This window comes from Clinocottus analis, unplaced genomic scaffold (genome assembly GCF_023055335.1).
Source record: "Clinocottus analis isolate CAN_PGR_092001 unplaced genomic scaffold, fCliAna1.0.p SCAF_20, whole genome shotgun sequence".
NCBI lineage: Eukaryota > Metazoa > Chordata > Actinopteri > Perciformes > Cottidae > Clinocottus > Clinocottus analis.
Window position 1 is genome coordinate 8,135,157 of NW_027175932.1, and position 19,401 is coordinate 8,154,557.

The 19,401-nt window shown below is 41.5% G+C and overlaps 1 protein-coding gene across 1 annotated transcript; it reads right to left on the bottom strand.

Annotated features, from left to right (window-relative positions):
* Positions 1 to 273: 273 nt before the first annotated feature.
* On the bottom strand, positions 274 to 19,148 carry nampt1 (nicotinamide phosphoribosyltransferase 1). Its single transcript, XM_068586684.1, has 12 exons — positions 19,132 to 19,148; positions 17,739 to 17,879; positions 12,380 to 12,536; positions 10,549 to 10,652; positions 9,457 to 9,585; positions 6,445 to 6,603; positions 5,885 to 6,021; positions 3,990 to 4,215; positions 3,778 to 3,897; positions 3,543 to 3,683; positions 3,110 to 3,244; positions 274 to 2,968 (listed from the first exon to the last, which is right to left on the bottom strand). The coding sequence occupies exons 2-12, from the start codon at positions 17,790 to 17,792 to the stop codon at positions 2,858 to 2,860; spliced, it is 1,473 nt and encodes a 490-aa protein (XP_068442785.1). The 5' UTR covers positions 17,793 to 17,879; positions 19,132 to 19,148; the 3' UTR covers positions 274 to 2,857.
* Between the last annotated feature and the right edge of the window lie 253 nt (positions 19,149 to 19,401).

Below are 19,401 nucleotides of genomic sequence, written 5' to 3' on the forward strand. Positions count from 1 at the left end.
GAAATGTATTAAGAACTTAAGACTCAAAAGTGTTACCTAAGTGTAATTTGGGATTTACTTTAACAGTTTAGTCCAGGTGGATAGTTTTTTTATGTTTTCAAAAGACTGGACTCAGAAAGATGTTAATTTGGCAAACGGGGCTCTTAAAGACATTTAGAGGGCATTAGTGGCTGATAACATTTAATGTAACTGAACTTCAAAATACTAAACGACTTAAATATTTCAAATCAACCCAACACAAAAGTAGGCAAAAATGAAATCAACCATTCTAAATTGACAGGGTGGCATCTTTAATCAATGAAATGTTGACAATATAGCAAGTTATGCAAGTTAAAATATCAGTTGTGTTGGGAGAGAATTTGGGACAACCAACATATACATATAGTATGCATAAAACAACAACAACAGAAAGAAAAAATAGTATTCACAAACAGTTTTTCATCCTTAACAAACAAGACATTCACACACACACACACACAAACAGAAGCTAAAAGCTTGACAGTCACACTGCCAGTTCAGTCAAGCCGGTTTGGATATTCTTCCATTTGTACAAAAAACACAGAAAAGTATCACGTTACTATCTACTGTGGTCGTCTTCCTAGCCTGCCTCTCCACTTCCATTCAAACTAGCTCTTGTATGTACAAGAGAGAAGGCAGTATGGCCACATTGGGTGTAAATAAAGATATTTACTGCAATTTCTGGCATTTTTTCTCCTTTGTCATACAAAATAAGATTTCTTTGAGGTAAGAACCGAGACAGTATCAAAATAGTAAAATCAGACTACTAAAAAAATTCCCCGCAATTGGAAATAAAAGAACTGTATTGTGTGGTTACTCCAGAAACTGGACAAACGGTGACAGTGAAAATAAAGTGTAAAAAGATAAAGAAAACCGTGCGACATTGTTGCGGCACACCACGAGCAGTGTTGTTGACCAGCCTGTCTGAGAGACGGAACCTGCCCTCTTGTAAAAACAGTCAAATATCTAGTTTCTAGTCTCAAACAATGCGTTTCCTGTGACGTCACCAGCTAACAGCACTTCTTAAATCACCCACAGAGCTGCACCAGAAAAAAAAAAGCCCCTTCACCCTGAGAGGGCCAACTCAGCAATGTGACTAAATAACAGCATCAAACCGGAGTGAGACCCCACTGAGATGCTCTGAATGGGAAGTCGATCGACTCCAAAAGGCATCATCAGCAACATCCTGTTTCTACCTGGGCAATAAATACAAACATCCATAGTGAGACCTTTTTCCAGACACACAGCTGCTCTTCACGGGTTAAAGTCGTGATACCGAAGATGACGTTTTGCCGATCAGCAAATACGCGGCACCAACTGCCCGAGCATGGGCGGTACAGCGCCGTCGAAAAGCTATTCCTGATCCCGAGTCTCACTTTCCTGCCTCTTTGTTGCTTTTTATTTAATTTTTTTTCACACCGCCCAGTGGGAAAACACTCTTACTGCTGTATCGTCACAACTCTGGTGTCTCCTTTCAGAATAAAAGGCCGGCAAAGTAAAAGGAAGTGTTCTCTATTCCCCCTATCAACAAGTATATTTGCATAAAGGAATACTACACAATCCTTTAAAAGGAGGAAAATCTCAGCACACACAACCACACATATCCAAGCACACATACAGCAGGACCAACATTTAACACACATTTCAGGAGCCACATAGTCTTTCATAAACACCTAATTAGATCATCTTTATTCCAGTGAAAACAATGTCTGTGATGTGTTTTTTGTTTGTTTTACTTATTTTTACATCATCTCTTAGTCTTATACAGCAAAGACGGGTTTCCAGAGCATTCGCCATCGTGAAGACCCAATCCAAAACGTTTGGAACTTTGTAAAGATTTTAGGGCTCTGACAAATATGGAATTTAAAATTTGCTTTCCCGCCCCCTCCACCCATTCGTTAGTTTCACAAATGCTGAAGTAATACACATAAAAAAACATTCTGAAATGAAAAAAAAAGCATAAAAAAAACTAATCACTTTGAAAGAATACCCCCCACACGGGCAGACTGTGGTATGACTGGAGCTTCAGGATGTGAATGCTCTGTGGCCAACATAATGGCAGATGATCAGTAACATACCTTCAGAGATGCACCTATAATATTTGATTTGGCGGGGTAACGGTACAAAATATTCAGATAGTACTTGGTAGATGTTGGCCGTCTCATTTGAATCCTAACATCGAATTAAAAGTAAGAACAATGGGGGGGGGACATTAATTCTTTCACCCTACATAATTACAGTGTAGTTCAGGATCTTCTGTTTCCAAGTAAAAGCAACATGTCCGCTTCTATAAGTCAATGTTATCAGTGCACCATCATATAATATGATCATCATTTTATCCTTCACATAAGAGACAAAGCTAAGTAGATTTAGAAATGTAGGTGTTTTTTTGGGTGGGTGTGGGGGGCGGGGGAGGGTTAACAGTTCTGTACACAATACATGGGGTAGTGGTGTGGGGGCGTGGCTTTCTGTCATCCCCTCTACATGTCTGTCTTTTATGTCGCTTACTGTACCTTTCACACACTTTCTTTTCTGCCCGCCCCCCAACCTCACACTTATGGGGAGTTCGCCTTTAAATCAGTGGTATGCGAGTTTTCAGATTCCCCCACTCTGGTGGAGAACCAACAACACAGTTTGGAATTTGACGCTGAAGATTCATGGGTTTTAAGGGAGTCTCGGGTTTTTCGGATAGTTTCAGGGGATTCTCAAGCTTTGGAAGTGGGATCTATTAGAAGGGCACACCACCTGGTGTGTGCCGGAGGCCGAAAGGTGAAGGGTTGAGGGGACCGGTTTGTTTTGGGGTTGGGGTGGTGGGGGCAGGGGTTTAGTAGTGCTGCAATCAGTGCACCGCTTCAATCTCACTCTCTTTCAGCTGAGCATTGTCTCTGACTTCATCAAATGTGTACGTCTTCACAATAGTCCCGTTCTGGAAGACTGTGTGCAGCAGGTCCTGGAGGTGAATACAAAAAGAAGCAGGTAAACAGAAGGAAAGGTGACGAGAGAGGGGAGGGGTGGGGGCGACGACGACTAGGACTCGAAAACATTGATGTGCACATAAGTGTCTGTGTGCTACTGTAGGTATTAAACTCACCAAGCCAAACTCCTCCAGGTCGCCCTTGCCCTCTTCCAGGGTGACAAAGTCACCACTCGGCGTCCGGTGCAGAGACAGGCGACCTTTCTTTGACCTCTTGTTGGGGTCCGCCACCGGGTCCTTGAACACATTCACCTGTTCAAGCCCAACAGAAGAAAAAAAAAACACTTTAAGTGGAGAGGGAATTTCAAATCATAGGTTTCAGCGTACAACCAACACTGAAACCCAACATATATTTGTATATACAACACTCAGGAATGACAACACTCATTATTTCTTGTAAGTTTAAAAAGCAAACTTAAGCAAAAATCTATTAATTCCTAAGTTTTCATTTTTTTGTTGTTTGTTCCATTACTCAATGTATAATTACCACAACGGTTACAAAATGGTCTATGAAACTACAATATCTAATTTCTAACGTGTCAGTACTCACCCCCAGTCCGTTAGTGACCACATAGCTACATTTGAAGGAGCAGTTGAGCAGATCTCTGGTCAGTTTCTGCAGAAGAGCCCCTCCGGACCCGAAAGAAATGTTCTCAATGGACCACCTGTGTTGCTTCATGCCCTCCACTATCTGTGGGAAAGCACATGCAGTAACATCATGAGAGAGATGCAACCCTCTTGCTATGCTTGTACATTGCATCAACAGGTAACGTGTGTGTCTCTACCTCTTGCAGTGTGTTGATATCAACTCCGTCTCCTTGTATGACTCTGATGTAAGGAGGGAGAACTTTAAAACCTTTGGAGTTCTCCACTGGTTCAAACTTCTTACCCAGGATCTCCAAAACCTGACAGAAGGATAATAAGAGAGACAGGGGCGTTAGAGTCCGGGCTTGTTTTAAGATTCTAGTCGAAAGGCAAGCTGTCCACGTGACCACACCTTCAGGACTGTATCCAGGGGGTTTCCTGAGTCTGGTCGGACAACCAGCGGGGCATCGGCACCGCGCGACACGATCAGCGACCGCAGGTCTTCTCCCCAGATCTTCTCACAGGCGTTGTAGATGTCGTAGCTGTCGCTGACGATGGATACTGGCACGTTGGGAAACTGCTTGATGATGTGCTCAAAGGCATCTTTTTCATGGTCCTTCCCCCACGCTGTGATAGTGCTGCAGAGAAATTCACAGACAACTTTGTCAGCAAGAAACATCCATGCAAGAGATTTTGATCTGATTGGAAGCAAAATATATATTTGAGAGAAGGAAAAGCACATTAAAAAAAAGGTAGAAATGCCTTTATGAAACAAAGAGAAGAACCACTAAAGACAGTCAGTGGGGTTTCTTCAAAGACCAACACCACAGATCAACCAGAAGAGGGCAGAGCACTCCAGGATTTAGTCTTCGGTGAAATCAGTCCAGGGCCAAATTGTATTTCCTTAAAAAACTGTCTGTTGTAGCTACCTTAAATACCAGCATAATATTTTTTTGGTCTTTCAAAAAAGGCAAGGATAAATTTATGCAAACTTTCCAAGTTAAATCTGGCACTGAAGAAAGTTGATTTAATATGTGCTGAAGTCATGAGAGATATATAGAAGAATTACAACAGAAGTGCTGAAAACTTTGTCTCGTGTTTTTTAAAGTGGCTTCTATCTTTCATGTAAAACATTTAGTAAATCTCAGCTATGTGGCTCCTGAAAGTGCAAACCTGAATATTACTAGTCTCTGAAGCTAGTATCTTTTTCTATAGTAACATACATTTCTGTACACATATTTGTAAAGGTGTTTTACTTCTCTTCTAATGCATTAAAAGTTCACAGTAAACAGTGGAGGATAACTAACGTGCTTCATGAAAGAGCTCTGAAGGTGCCGGACCTCTGCTCGTCCCTTTCCTGAGGCATCAAAACACATCAAAGTGGAATTTCACTGCGACTCCCCCCTCTGAGGCAGTAACCAAACGGACTTTAGGAGAGGGCCATTACATAACGGTTACTAAGGCAACTTCTGCCACCATCCCACAATGCACTGGTGCGAGGAAGAAGGGTGCACCGGAGCAGCAGTAACTACCCTGGTGGCAAGGAAGAAGCGACTGTGTGCATGGGAGCGAAAGAGAGTGCGCAGGACAAATGGATCAGAGCCATAAAACACCAGACATGCGAGAGGCATGTGCGTCAGGGCAGCAGCCAATCAAAACCTTCACCTCCAGCCAATCACAGCCCAGCTCCCAAAGTGAGAGAGATGAGCCAGATAATTAGTGTGAGGGTGATCAAACTCTAATCAGGGAAGCAAATTAACACCAAACTCAGCCAAATGATGAGAACTTTTTAAATTCCATCAACAGCTTTGGCAGACAACCCACTGTTATTTTGAAAGTTTTTTCTAATTTGAAAATAAATTTAGCTCGTGGGTGAAAAGGTTTGCTCCCAGACGGACCTGGCTCTTAGTCAAAACGTGGCCTCTCACTAGAAGTGAATAGAGCCGAAACAAACCTACTGTACCCCTGTGCTTTCTGGGAATATGCGAGCATGCAGCTTATTTTGGTCATTGGCATCATTTACAAGAATTCATTAACCTCCAGAGACTAGATGTTCTGCAGAAAAGTTTTGGAGAATTTTGCATGTCCATTAAAAGGAGTGTTGAACGCATTGGCACTTAGCAACTTGGAAGTTTTTTATACTACAGGTTGAATAATTTAAGTGATGAACTATCGCCCTACATCACAGTGGAAAAGGCAGGAAACACTGAGGAATTCAGACTGCGCTGAAAAAAACAAGCCCTAAGCAGGGACAAGGCTTCAATAAGCAACCTGAAATTCAAAGTGTGTGTGTGTATATGTGTCCACCTGTGCTCTGCAGCAGGCACTGAGAAGCCCGGCACAGGGTCCTTGGTGCCGTAGTACTTCTTAATGACTCCGATGCCGGCAACCGTGTCTGTGCCCTTGAAGTTGACCAGATGGGCGGAGGCCCCGATGCCTGCAGTCTGAAAATAGGAGGGGGGTGGTGTGGTGGGAAATAAAGAGGAAAGATGTCCCATAACACATTGCATGTCATTGTATTATTATTATCTGTATTGACTTTATATATAGAACAGGAGAGAAACGTGTTTTAAGTCTTCTGTATGTTTGCATATGTTGAAGAATTGACAATAAAGCTAACTTTGACTTTGTTTTAATTCACAACTTCTTCAATTTTTTTAGTTTCCACATTTGTGATGCCTAAAAGCGTTTACTGTTGATGACAAAACAACACAAACTCGTGGTCCACTAACATACTGTGTGATATGGTTGAAAGGTCCGGATGAAGTGAGTAAGGTTGGGAATTCTTTTCAAGTTTAGCATTTCACCATTGTAAAAGTAAGCATACAACTTCCCCTCAACAATATCTATTGGATCGGTAAGTATACCTCTTGTGAGGAGACGCCCCTGTAGCCAAAGTCATGTAGTTTATATGCGAGTCCTTCCAGGTTCCCGGAGGTCTCCATGAGGTACTTGGCGAGGATCTTCTTCTGCTCCCTGGAGTTGGTCGCCACAGTGATGGGGTACCAGATCTGAACCAGAATGGTCTGATGGAGGGAAGAAGTGGTGTATTTTCAGCCAACCGTTAATTTACTTCTAATTTCCCACGTGTAACTTGTTTTCAAAGCCTATTCAAACAAGAATTTCAATGTGAAGATTGAGTCCAAGTCAAACAAAAACAGCAAAAGTTGGTGCCAAAGTGTTTTTTTTAGCACCGAACTAACCAAATAATTTTCGCTCCAATATTCCTGCTTTACCAATATTCAACTGGTGTTAAACCAACAGGCTCAGAGTGATCAAAAGGGGCTGCGCGATCACAAAAGGGAAAAATACATTCCTCAATGTCTCATGTCAACCCCGGACCAGAGTCACAGATTTCAATGTCAAAACAAGAGGCTTAACTGTACTCACCACCTGGGAAATTTCATGAATACACACTTTCTACTATCATAAGTGTACAATACGTGTGTGTGTGTGAGTATATATATATATATATATATATATATATATATATATATATATATATATATATATATATATATATATATATATATATATAATCAGGGTAGATTACATGTTACGTCACTACCATGCCTTTTCTAAAAAAAGAAATCAATCTAATACGGTGAACACCGGATCACACTACAACATAAAGCTGACACTCTTACGTACTTACATAGAGCATTTGCAACATTTTACAATTTATGGAGCTGTGTAAACTGTGAGTAAAGGGGAATCAGAGCTAAGTACATGTGGTAAACCAGAGAGCAAGCACAACAAACATTTGAACCCCTGGATGTACAGCCGTCCTCCCTCCTACACGGTGACGCATTGCTGCACACTTCCAGCTCTAATTCCTCACTTGACTTTGCCTATTAATACTATGCATGCAGTGTTTTCGCTCTATAACCCTGAGCATTCACATGCAACCTCAGACTAATCATAATCTAAACCATAATGTGAACTCATGTAACCGCCAGAGCAAGGCCAACAACACACACACAGTTATGAGCACTCTGCCTTATATGCATGATGACCTTCACATGAGGAATCTATTTGCATTTAACATGATGATATCACACATGTCATACATGTAATACATGTGATCGTTGTGTGTGTCCCTAATGGCAAAATGGGGCAGCAGTACGGCAAATACAACACTCAGGAGGAATGCGTGCACACACAAACACAACACATGCACCAACATAACTTCTCGGTCAGCGTCCCAGAACAAAATGGAGGGAGATAAGAAAGTAAAGAGGGGGATGTGGTGTATCCAAATTTATCAGGACAGTGTGTGTGTGCATATATGAGTTGTGACTGTGCTCTTGGCTGTGGGTGACTATGCCCGAGCACTGCTTCCTAACATTGGTGTCGGTGTCATTATAGTTATAGATCCAAATCCAGTCAACAATCAGGAGACACTGGGTTTGAAAAACCTGCTGAGACACAGATTCATACACAAAGACAAATTTTCCTTTGTACAATATGTCAAAAGCTTTCTTTTTTTGCATTAATGGATCAAAACAAAAGGCAGCTTGTGGTTTCTGTTTGATGATCTTTCGGTAAATTGCGGCATTGGCTCAGTTGTGCCAGAGGTGAAACGCCGTATTTATGAACAAGGCTGACGTGGTGAAGAAGAGTGACGAGAGCGTCAGTCGAGGAGAGCAGTGTTAGAGACGACGACGAAAAGAAGATATTGCTCGTGGTAAACAAATCAAGTTCTGCCGAGTCATGGAGGACAGTCTGTTCTAGCAGCATTAAGTTCATGAGATCTTCCTCATTTCGGGGAGGACTCACACAGCGCATAAGCTTAATGTAATAAATGTGGCACTTAGGAGGCCGAGCTGGACACCAGACCGCCTGCCTCACAACGCAAAAATCCATTTCACTCCCACGCCACCTTTTCCCCACAAAAGAAAAAAACACAAAGCTGTTACATTGTGTGTTTTAAACATGCTTTGACACGACTGACAATCACAGGTGGATATGTTCACTGATGTCACCTGATAAATCGACCTCACCCACAGTATGAACATGATGATGAAAGGCATAGTTTGTCTTTTCAGGAGATCTTGTGCCTGTTCAGTTCATACGAAAAGTTTGGAAACAAAAATACAAACTGGGACCTGATGCTGGAAAATCTGGAAGTGCAATACCAGTCATGCTATTAACTGCAAATGGCCTGAAAATAAATCCTTCAGGAGGTGAAACTAATGGCCCTTTCCTTCTGACCACGATCTTAAAAAATACAATTATTTAGTTGACACCAGACAAGGGTTTTCCTTGTTCTGACTCTGCTCTTGTTCTTTTCCGCCAACCTGTACAAATTACTTTTCTACAGTCACAGCACATCCGAGCCGTGATTAAGCAATAAGCCACGACATGGCTGTAATTCTGGAAGATTTAAGGAGAGATAAGAGTCGTCGTTCGGAGTGCTGCCAAGTTAAATAGTTAATGGCTTTTTAAAAAACTGTTAACTTTCCAATGTAATAAAAAAGGGCATAAATGTTGCCAGTATATTTTGCAATCAATAATCAAATTAAAGCTTGCCATTAAAACTTACCGATGTGCCGAGAAAAGTAGCTTTCACAGCAATACGAGTAGCACATTAAAATCTAAAGCGTTATGTGAGGGCATACAGGTGAGACATTTACAGTCGCTTTCAACTTTACAAAGCTAATCCAGAGCTGACGAAGTCCAATATGAAGCAGCTCAGGGCACAATGTGCTCACTTTTACTTCCCAGTGTGGCTCCAGCTAAAAAAACAATGCAACAAGAGCATCCCTCTCTCCAGCCTGATGCAAACCAATTGAATAATACACTTGTTTCATGTCAGGACCCACAAGAATTGGCCCGCCATCCATTCTGGGCTCAGAGGACAAACAATGCAAACCTACCTCCACCCAGTTGGTGAGCCAGTAGCATTCAGGGTCGGTGCTCTCCACTGTGAACAGAACATTGCCTCGAGGAATGACACTCCCCTCTGGCACTGCCTTGATTTCAATAGGCAGGTGTCCATCGTATTTCTGCAAACACACATACACGAATAGCCCACTCAGAATTGGATTCACACTGTGAGTCACACTTTTTCTCCTTGGCTTGTACGGACTGGGTGACCTGAAAGATGGAGAGTGACACACGTCTGGAGGCGATACAGTTTCCGGTGAGATTTCACCTTCAAAAAGGCAGTGAGATTTTACACATTTCTGCATTTTCATACCTAGTCTGAGGTAAATAAGTGTTGCCTTTCACACTGAATAACGTGGGCATTGGATGAAAAGAAATATGGATTACAGATTACAGTGTATATACAGGCATACATACCACTGCCAAAAGTGAACATGGACGCTTGGTGTGGGTCTTATGTGTGCGGAATTTATCAAGTGGATGATTAACATTAAATCAGTGATTTGCAAAAAAACAAACAAAAAAAAAACAACACTTCAAGCTTGAGAGCTCATGTGGTAAGAGACTGATTACAAAACAAGAGTTCATTAACACTTCTTGAAAAAAATACTTGGTAAAAAGCACTGTGCTCTCTCCAAGGTACTGAAACCGCAGCTCTGAATAACCACTTTTCTTGGATACAGAACATGACTGCGATTCATTTGTAGCTGCTGATTGTCCCATGGAAAACCACAGCAGCAAATGCGGTTTTAGATATTTCCTATTTTAGAATGCAGGCTTTCATTACACATCAAGAATATGTTTTTAAAAAGACTTTCCTCCTGCAGAATGTGACCCTATATGACTCTATTACAGTATTTGAGTATATTAGGGACTCGCTGCCTGTCTGTACATATAGAGATAGATCTCTTAGCATGTTCTGGCACCTGTGAGTATGTACACCTGTATCCGTCCTACCAGCTTTTTCTTCAATAAACCCAGTCTATGAAAATTGTCTCTGTAACCCTCAAGTGATCTTCTCACAAATATGCATAGAAATAGTAATAATAGTATCATGTTGAGAATATTTTTTTTCAAAATACCTCCAAAATGTAGTTCCACCCTTTCTCGTTGAAAACATCATCCTGGAAGTGTTCTCTGTAAACCTCCTTCGCTTCCTGGATCTTCTCCGGGGTCACTACCTTTCCTGGAGAGGAGAAAAAAGGAGTACAAGTTTAAAAAAAAGTAAAGCACATACACTCAAATTGTAAGTGTTAATTGTTTTTACACGTCACATTTAGTGTGATTTACAACAAACAATATATACTGTGTTAATCTGTGAGCTTTAAAAAGGTGCTGGTAGGCGGATTCTCTTACACTTTGGTCAGAGCCAGGCTAGCTGTTTCCCCCCGTTTGCAGTCTTTGTGCTAAGCTAAGCTAACTGGCTGCTGGCTCCATCTTCAGATTCGCCATACTGATATGAGAGTGATATCAATTTTCAAATTTAACTTTTTAGCTAGAAAGCAAACTTTCCAAAATACAAAAAAAAAATAAGAATTTGGTGGCAAACTTTTTACATTTGACACTCTGTTTCCAAAACCTCAGGAAGCACTGCTCGCTGAAAGGCATGAAAGCCTGTAATCCCAGAGCAAAAGCAGTTTGTTTTTTTACTGAAATACTTTCCATTTTGGGAGAGTGACTGAAAGAGCGTGTCCCTTTAATGTGAAACATTAAAACTCCCGATAGTAATGTCTCTTTTTAAGCCTGACACGGCGAGTGCCTGCTTTTCAGTAGGACTTCAAGAAAATTGCATTCATGTTTCCCACTGCACTTCTCCCTCGACGAAAGTAGAGTGGGAAAGATTAAAATTCACTCCGCGACCCGGTCGACAAGACTCACGACGCACACTTATGGTTCCATAAGCTCGCGGATCAAGGATGCATCTCTAATAGTTGGGCTAATCATTGAGCGCTGACGGACGCTCGGCACAGACAGCTGGTCTTTCTCCCTCAAACGGGGAAGGAGCAGCTGTGCTTTTGTCTTCTCTCTCCCTCTCCTTTCTCCCTGGCTTGCTGTCTCCCCCGCACCTCTGCTACAGCACCATGAAATCCTCTTAAGAGACAGGAGGGAGATGCATTCTTTCTTTATTTCGACTCCCTCTCTTTCCGCCTCTCTCGCTCTCTCTCATGCCCCTGAGGATCACACTGACGAACTTAAACATTCACCTTTACAAACTCAAGTTAATTGGAGCATAGAAGTTGAATGCATTATACTTTGCCTCGTTTCAGTCTCTTTTCACTTCCTTTTTTTCTTCTTCTTCTTCTTAACCTGCTGGCTTTGTGTTATTCTCTGCACAGGCTAATCAATGCGAAGCACATTGTAACCTTCTGTTTAAGTCAGTAAAAAGACTGTCGCTGCTGGCCACGATATAAAATAAAAAGCACCTGCCCTGCTAAAGCCTCCTTAAGCAATTCAGTGAATCTTGAGCCTGCTCCAGGCATGCAGTTCTGCAGCCGACCCTGCATGACTATGACCTTGTCCTGGAGGGGGGAAGGGCAAAAAGAAAAAAAAAATGCTCCAACGGGGAACGATAACGCATCACTGGTCAGCTCCCACATTATGTTGGTGAATACAATATGTGCACAGTTGACTTTAATAAACGCAACATGCCTGGGTTAGATTTCCTAGATTTAAATCGGATAAATTGACTGAGAACACGTTTGTATCAACACAAACAGGAAGCACTGGTAACAGAGGGGGAGGCTTCATAGGGCAAAAGCTGAGAGCTGCAGCGTCATTCAGTCTGAGAGTGTTTGAGGGTTTGGAGGTGGGCACTGCGAGTGTCGCGCTGAAGGGAACTTCTATTTCACTGGGCACACGATACAAAACATGAGCCTTTTGCGCAGCACATTTCAAGTTTAAGTCAGGACTTACCTTTTAGGTATTTGTTGAGGATGTACTGTAGGCCGTAGAAGACGGTCTTATCATATTTTACTTTTCGGTTTTTGGTGGGATCGATCTTTCTTTCGCGGCACTCGAAGTAGGAGTACACTTTACTCGTGTTGGGGGGGTACTGCTTGTAATGCGTTACCTGCAGAGACGGAGCAAACAAGAGACATGATCAGCATGTAAAATAAATAACCTGATGTAGATGAATACTGACAGAACGACCAAGTGTAAAAGTGCTGGCAGGAGGCAAACGCTGCCCTGAAACCCAAACAACAACAAACACCGTACACAACTTTGAGCACCATCGTGAATGAGCAATTATTTGCTCTGATCGAATTTTTTTTTAGCCTTCCTACACACATATGCACATGTGTAAGATTAAGTCACTAGCTGGACTAGTACGTAGGTTTGAGTCAGGTCTTGCGAAATCTCAGCATTTCGAAACAGCAGTTTGGAAGTTTCCCAATCTTTAATACTGGATTGACCGGCCTTTTAGAGGAACTGACGAAACCATATATAAATACGCGTTGAAACACCTTTAAGATGGCATAGTCTCGTTTGAAAGTAGCCAGATAACATGGATAAATTTTGATTGCAAATTTAGTCCACGCATCTGAACGCGCGCAGTTTTTGTGGACAAAAACAAATGCAACAAAACATATAATGGTAAATCAAATTGTAATGCTTGGACTGGGAGTGTGAATTGGGAAGCTCACTGCCAACAGAGAGCTATTCAGCAACAACTCAAATATTACAGAGCTGCCAATGTGGTGATTATCTGTGATTAGAGCAAACATTCCAGTTCAACAACAGACCCATCAACCAATCTATTATGTTAGACCAAATAATACAGTGCTACAGTGTCACAATCGGGGCAAACGGTTCCCCACACGCTCCCCATTATCCTATTTTATTCAGACAGTGATCTTCTTATCTTCGGTAAACGGAGTGATCCCTGAAATATGGACAATTAAAATCAAATGTGTGTGATCACGTACTGCGTGAGACATGTTAAGACATGTCACATACACATACCCACACACCTACTTCAGAAGAACCATATCTTAAGATACAAAGACAAAAACCCAGCCAGAAACAAAAAGATGTGTCAGCAGTAGCCAACCAGCCATCTATTAAACCAAGATGAGGGATTTTCACAGAGCACATGGGGCTTTTGAGGAGCAACTTCCAAAAATAAAGTGAAGTGTTGATAAGATGATGGTAACAGCTACAGCTCACTCTACCTTTTCATGAAACAGATATTTGCTGTCAAACTGATCTGCTTTCAATATCCAGACAAAATATAGATTCAAACGTTAAATGGCGATACATTTACAACTGCAGGAGTCCAGAGACGTCAAGGGTTCAATCTCAGCATGTTATAAGCTGCACTCACTGAATATCAATGGTAGAAGGCTGCAGGTCTCACGGTTGCCTTCAGGGAACACTATTGTATAAGGCAAAAGGAGGTCATCATGGGCTTGTCCTTCCTTTGAATACAACCTTGGCAAACACTGTCTAACGTAAATACATAAAGTTTATGTTGGAGCCACAAATATAAACCTGTGAAAATGGTCCAGCACAATGAGCATAAAGCATGAAGGGGTACAAAGCCACCCCTCGCTCCTCAGTTTGGGAAGAGGAGAAGCCATAAATGTCAATGACCTACTCAGTTTCTTTGACCCCCGTCTCTGTCCTTTCCTCGGGGCTTTCGATGACTCAAAATAGAATCAAGACACACAACATGACACTAGGCCTGGCCACGTGTGTGTGTGTGTGTTTACACATTCACTGGTCCACATGCCAATGTATACACACAAACTAGAGGCTAGTTTGTAATGCACATACACTCTGCAGGCCTCTTTGTGTAATATCTAATGCTGTTATTTACTTATTAGTCAACATAGTCGTATGATGACATGAAATAAAATGGAAACAGAGATTATAAATCATACAGATGATGTAGCCTCTGTGATTTGTGAGTTATATTTAGGGTGATCTGTCTTATTTAAAAATTAAATATTTGCAATGACAAATCAAGATCAGCCATCAAAGCTGCACAAATGAATATAAATGTATATTATCAATTCATAAAATAACTGCATTCTGAAGAGAGTTGTTTGGTGGCAAAGCCACTGAGGTTTGCCACCAAACTCTGCAGGTCTCTTTGACTCCTTTTGGCTTCCTTAAGCTTTTACGACCCGCGACTTTAGTCATTTCGAAAGAAAAATGCTCCGAACAACTGTAAATTAGAAACACTTTCAACCACCACTTTAAAGCTGCTATGATAAGACAATTGAATAAGTGTGATGGTATATTTTAAAGTAGAAATGCCAAACATTTGTCAGTTCCAGCCTCTTAAATTTAAGGATCTGATTCTTTTCTTTACTGTATATCTTTGTATGGTTGGCCATACAAAATACAAAATCTGAAGATGCCATCTTGGGTAATCTGACCACCAGAAGGGTTGTTTCTCAGGTGCTGCGACTGTCTCCAAACAGAACATCATCTGAAGGATACAGCAGCTGTTCGAGTGAAAAAATGTAAAATAGGACCATCCCATTACCTAAATGTTTCAGGTTTTAACCTTCACTGTCACCGTTCTGCTCTACGAAGATATTTCCCCACAAAATGCTAAACCCTGACCTACTTACTTATTCACTGTAATTCTCTCGGGATTTAAGAGTCAGAAAAATGTCACGTCAAATAAATGTGGACAAATACCAACAAACTGCTGTTTTTCTCAACGGCGCTGCTGGAACAATGAAACACTGCACTGTGCGACACTCCCCTGTCGTGTGTTCAAATCCTCACATCAACAATAAACTTGAGCATGTGTATACGAGCGTTTCCAGACAATAGACAAGCTTGGCTTCGGGGCCGAGCTTTTCTTTTCAATCCAAACAGACAAAACACAAAAGGGCATTCAGGTGCGACTTGTTTTCATGTCCTGTGAACAGAGAGCAGGCCTCTGGCCGGTCTGAGAGTCAATCGACTGCTTTGCCGCCAATACCTTCTCTCCCTCTCTACAAATGGTATCGCATAGTCATGCACAGACAACAAACATACTGTATAGAATTAGTTCCTTTCAGAGAAAACAACAAGGCATACCCAAACACAGGTGTTGTGAATCTAGCACATAATGGGAACTCAGGTACTCAGACAGCTGGCCCTAGATGACTCACTGGTAGGCGGACTGTTTCGTTTTACTTCAGCCTTGTATGAAAACATAGGCGCTCATCCCCTGGCAAAAACGGAAAAAGACATTTGATGAGAACCACCCAAACCCCCATTTAGCCGTTTTTCTCGAACCTTTAATTATCTTGACACGACCAGAAACAAACAATGTTCTGCTTTAGAATAGTGTCTTTCCCGAAGCACGATGAAAGCCATTGAAGGATAGCGAAAGCGATGCTGGACCTTCCCAATTTCTTTTAAGAAAAAATAACATGTGTTTTTGATCACTGTTCTTGAAATTGCGTTTTTGTGGTTAGCATGCCTGTCTTTCAATTAGAGGATCGGTGGTTCGAGCCCCGGCTCCGCTAGTCCCTTTCGTTGTGTCCTTTAACAAGACACTTAACCCTGAAGTCCATTCTCCTCCGCCAACTTCGCGAGACTAATCAGCAATCTTGACATTATTTATATGATGAAGATAAGCTATGAAATCATTAAAATAAAACTTAAACGGGGCTATTCCAACAATGGAAACCGAAAAAATGTAATTTATGAATCTAATAGCTACAACTACGTGAAATAAAAAACATGTTGTAATTGTGTGAGGATATATCTCAGGGGAAAGCAATAGCAGTTGTCTGAGCATTACATGATAAAGCACTCGTCTTAAATGATAAACCTCGGAAAAATACCTCCGACCAGAATCTGACTCTCAGAGCCAGGCTGAGAATCAAAAACAGTACTCGTTCATTACTCTGTGTGAGAGAGATATTATAGCAAAGAAAGCTTTTCTCTTACTGTAACCCAATTTAAGCTTTAAATGCAGTAAAAAAATAAATAAATGTGTGTGTACACTAGACATGTAATGGTATTAGCAGCATATGGAATGATCAGAAGTAATTGCATGATAACAGAATAAGCATCAGGAAGTTTAAATGTTTGCATTTTAAATGATGTCTGGAAGTACAACCCGTTATTTTTTGGGGACTTTTGAGGATGTGCACAATGATTCCACCACTTTTTAGAATAAACATGGTCCAGGGATGACAATGTTTTATAGGGGGCTTTATTTTTCATGCAGTTTTGTGATCTCATTCTGAATCTTTTTAGTTGTAATATGTGATGGTTGCTCATGTTGCGTCCTTCACACTCAACCTCTGCTGGCGTCCCCAACTCCCCTACATTGTCGCCCTTCTGTCATTGTTGCCCTTCTGTCCCATCAACACCATCGCCGATTACTATCGCGTGACTGCAGTACATGGCAACGGGCAACGGTCCCAGGCAACCACTTGCTACGTGTGTGATAGTACGATTTCTGCAAGTGCATTTGTCCCTGGCTTTCATTGTCGGTTAGCAGGAAGTCTCATTGTACTTTAACGCCACCCAATATGTGCCAGCGATGCTTTGGAAGCCTGCAGCCGACTGTTACAATATCGTTTCAAAGGGCACCGGGCGTCTCAAGTATCATGAGACGTCTAACATTAACTCCATTACCCGGCTAGTTAACAGTGTCACAGGATGCTAAATAATCCCCAAGTGACGTGAACGCTGACTCTGACTTTCGATTTACCGAAAGTGAGGCATTTCCCCTCTCGGTGTCTATAGCCACATGCTGGCTACCATTACGCCTGGCTGGGCTCTTGAATGATGTGCAGTTCATCGAGCTATTCGTCCAACGCTTGCTAGCCAGCCGCTAATATTATTTAATATTATTAATTACACATACATATACATATATATATACATATACACACACACATACATTTTGAATACATCAATAATTTTGCGCTTACTATGAGCTTGCGAGATAGCTTACACAACTAACCTAGGTTAGCTTGATACCGCTACGACCAGAAAAGCCGATGGCGAACTGCAATAACCTACGGTTTTATATAGCTAGCTTTATATGTTAGCTGTTAGCTCAAAGGAGGAGGGGGTTTAATGTGGTACCCTGACTCTGCTGAACCAGCCCTCTCATCTTCTTCCTCCTCTTCCTCCTGCCCATTCGGCCTGCTGTGAGCCGACGGAAACCAGCCACAGCGAGCAATATGACGGCCTTGGGTCTGGTGATGAAACCACCTTGACTTCATACATTTTCATCCATCCGCCGCTCCGCTACCGCCCCCCGGCCTCTCTACGTTTGCAACCTCCATGTGTGTAGTAACGTTACCTTGTACGAATCGGTCGCTAACAGTATGTTGAAGTCGGCGTCTCTGTGCTCCATCTTTGCCCCCGTCGGTTGTGAGTCAGTCGCAGTTGCTGTCAGTGTGTTGCGTGCGTCGCTGCCGGAGACTCCAGCCTGGTAGTGGAGCTGTGTGTTGGGGGAAGCAGGACGAGCTGAGGGAAGGGGCGGGCGGACTGTGTCGTCATAAAAAGACCGGCACCACTCGGCTATAATCGGTTATACTCGGCCAACCCAGTTTAATCAAAGATTGTCTATACTTCAGATGATCATTCATCCATGAAAGCAAGACACCAAAGGGTCAAGAAGAATTGTTTTTCATATCATCCCATCATAAAAAAAATCTTAACTAAACTAACCAGTCCTCAATATTTAATTATGCTCGACCAATGCCAAATTTAAATAATAATAATACATTTTATTTGAATAGTGTTTTAAAAAGGTACTCAAACCACTTGACATGGTAAAGGCAAACAATAGAGATAGCAATAAAACAAGAAAGATGACAATATTGAAAATTTAAAAAAAAATATTATCACAGGGAGAAAAAAGCAGATTTAAATAAATGGGTGCTGTTTTGAAAGTGGCGAGTGATGGAGAATGTCTAAGGTGCAAGAGAAAGGAGAGTTCCAGAGGAAGAGGGCAGGAATGGAGAAGGTTCGAGATATATATATATATATATATATATATATATATATATATATATATATATATATATATATATATATATATATATATATATATACCGAAAAAGGGTATACAAGTTAGAATTTTCTTTTTTCTCAAAGAACACAGCATTTAGGAGCAGTGTACTTTGGAAATATAATACATCAGTTCTGTTTGGGTGTTTTAAGGGATTATTATGTAAATCTATTTCTCACAATATATTAATCACCAAGTTAATTAATTATTAAATTAATCATCAAGTAAAACAATATAATAGTGGCAATAAGTATAACATATTAAACTAAAACAGTGAAATAATTATCAAATTAATTTTGAAACATGATTTATAACAACTTTCAAATTGTGTGCCACTAGATTTTGTGGGTAAACTGAGAACACATTATCAGCCGAGTAGCTAATAAACAATGTTAACGCCTTTGGGGGCCTGCTATGGCACCTCTAGATATGACTGACTTTCCCCAGCAACAAATGTAAAAAGTAATCATCTGTGTTCATCACTGGGAAAGTAGAGCGAGAATTGGAGCACTTTGCTTCAATTTCCACTCAGACGTGATGCACAGACAAGAGACACTCATATGCAGTTTCCACACTCAGCAGCAGGGGGCAGTGTTGGTCATCAAATGCTGTACAATATCCATATTTAAGGCGATAACAAGCGTTGCGCCTAAAACCATACAACTTACCACACACTTACCAGACTTTTATAGTAGAGCTCAAACTGTCAGGCTTCCAGTGAACTACACGAAGCACCAGTGAGTCGCTGACAGCAACCATTGTGACACCAATGTGAACCGCACTCATTTAGCGGGGCGGTGAGAGATTCAATGCTGCAGGAGCGACTGTTTCCTCGGCCTGTGGCAGCGAATCGGTCCCGACTGTCTGCTCCCTGAGAAGGGCGGAGCTAACTGCGGGATAAGGTGACATATCCGCATGGCAATAAAAAAAAAAGTAATACGTTTTTTTA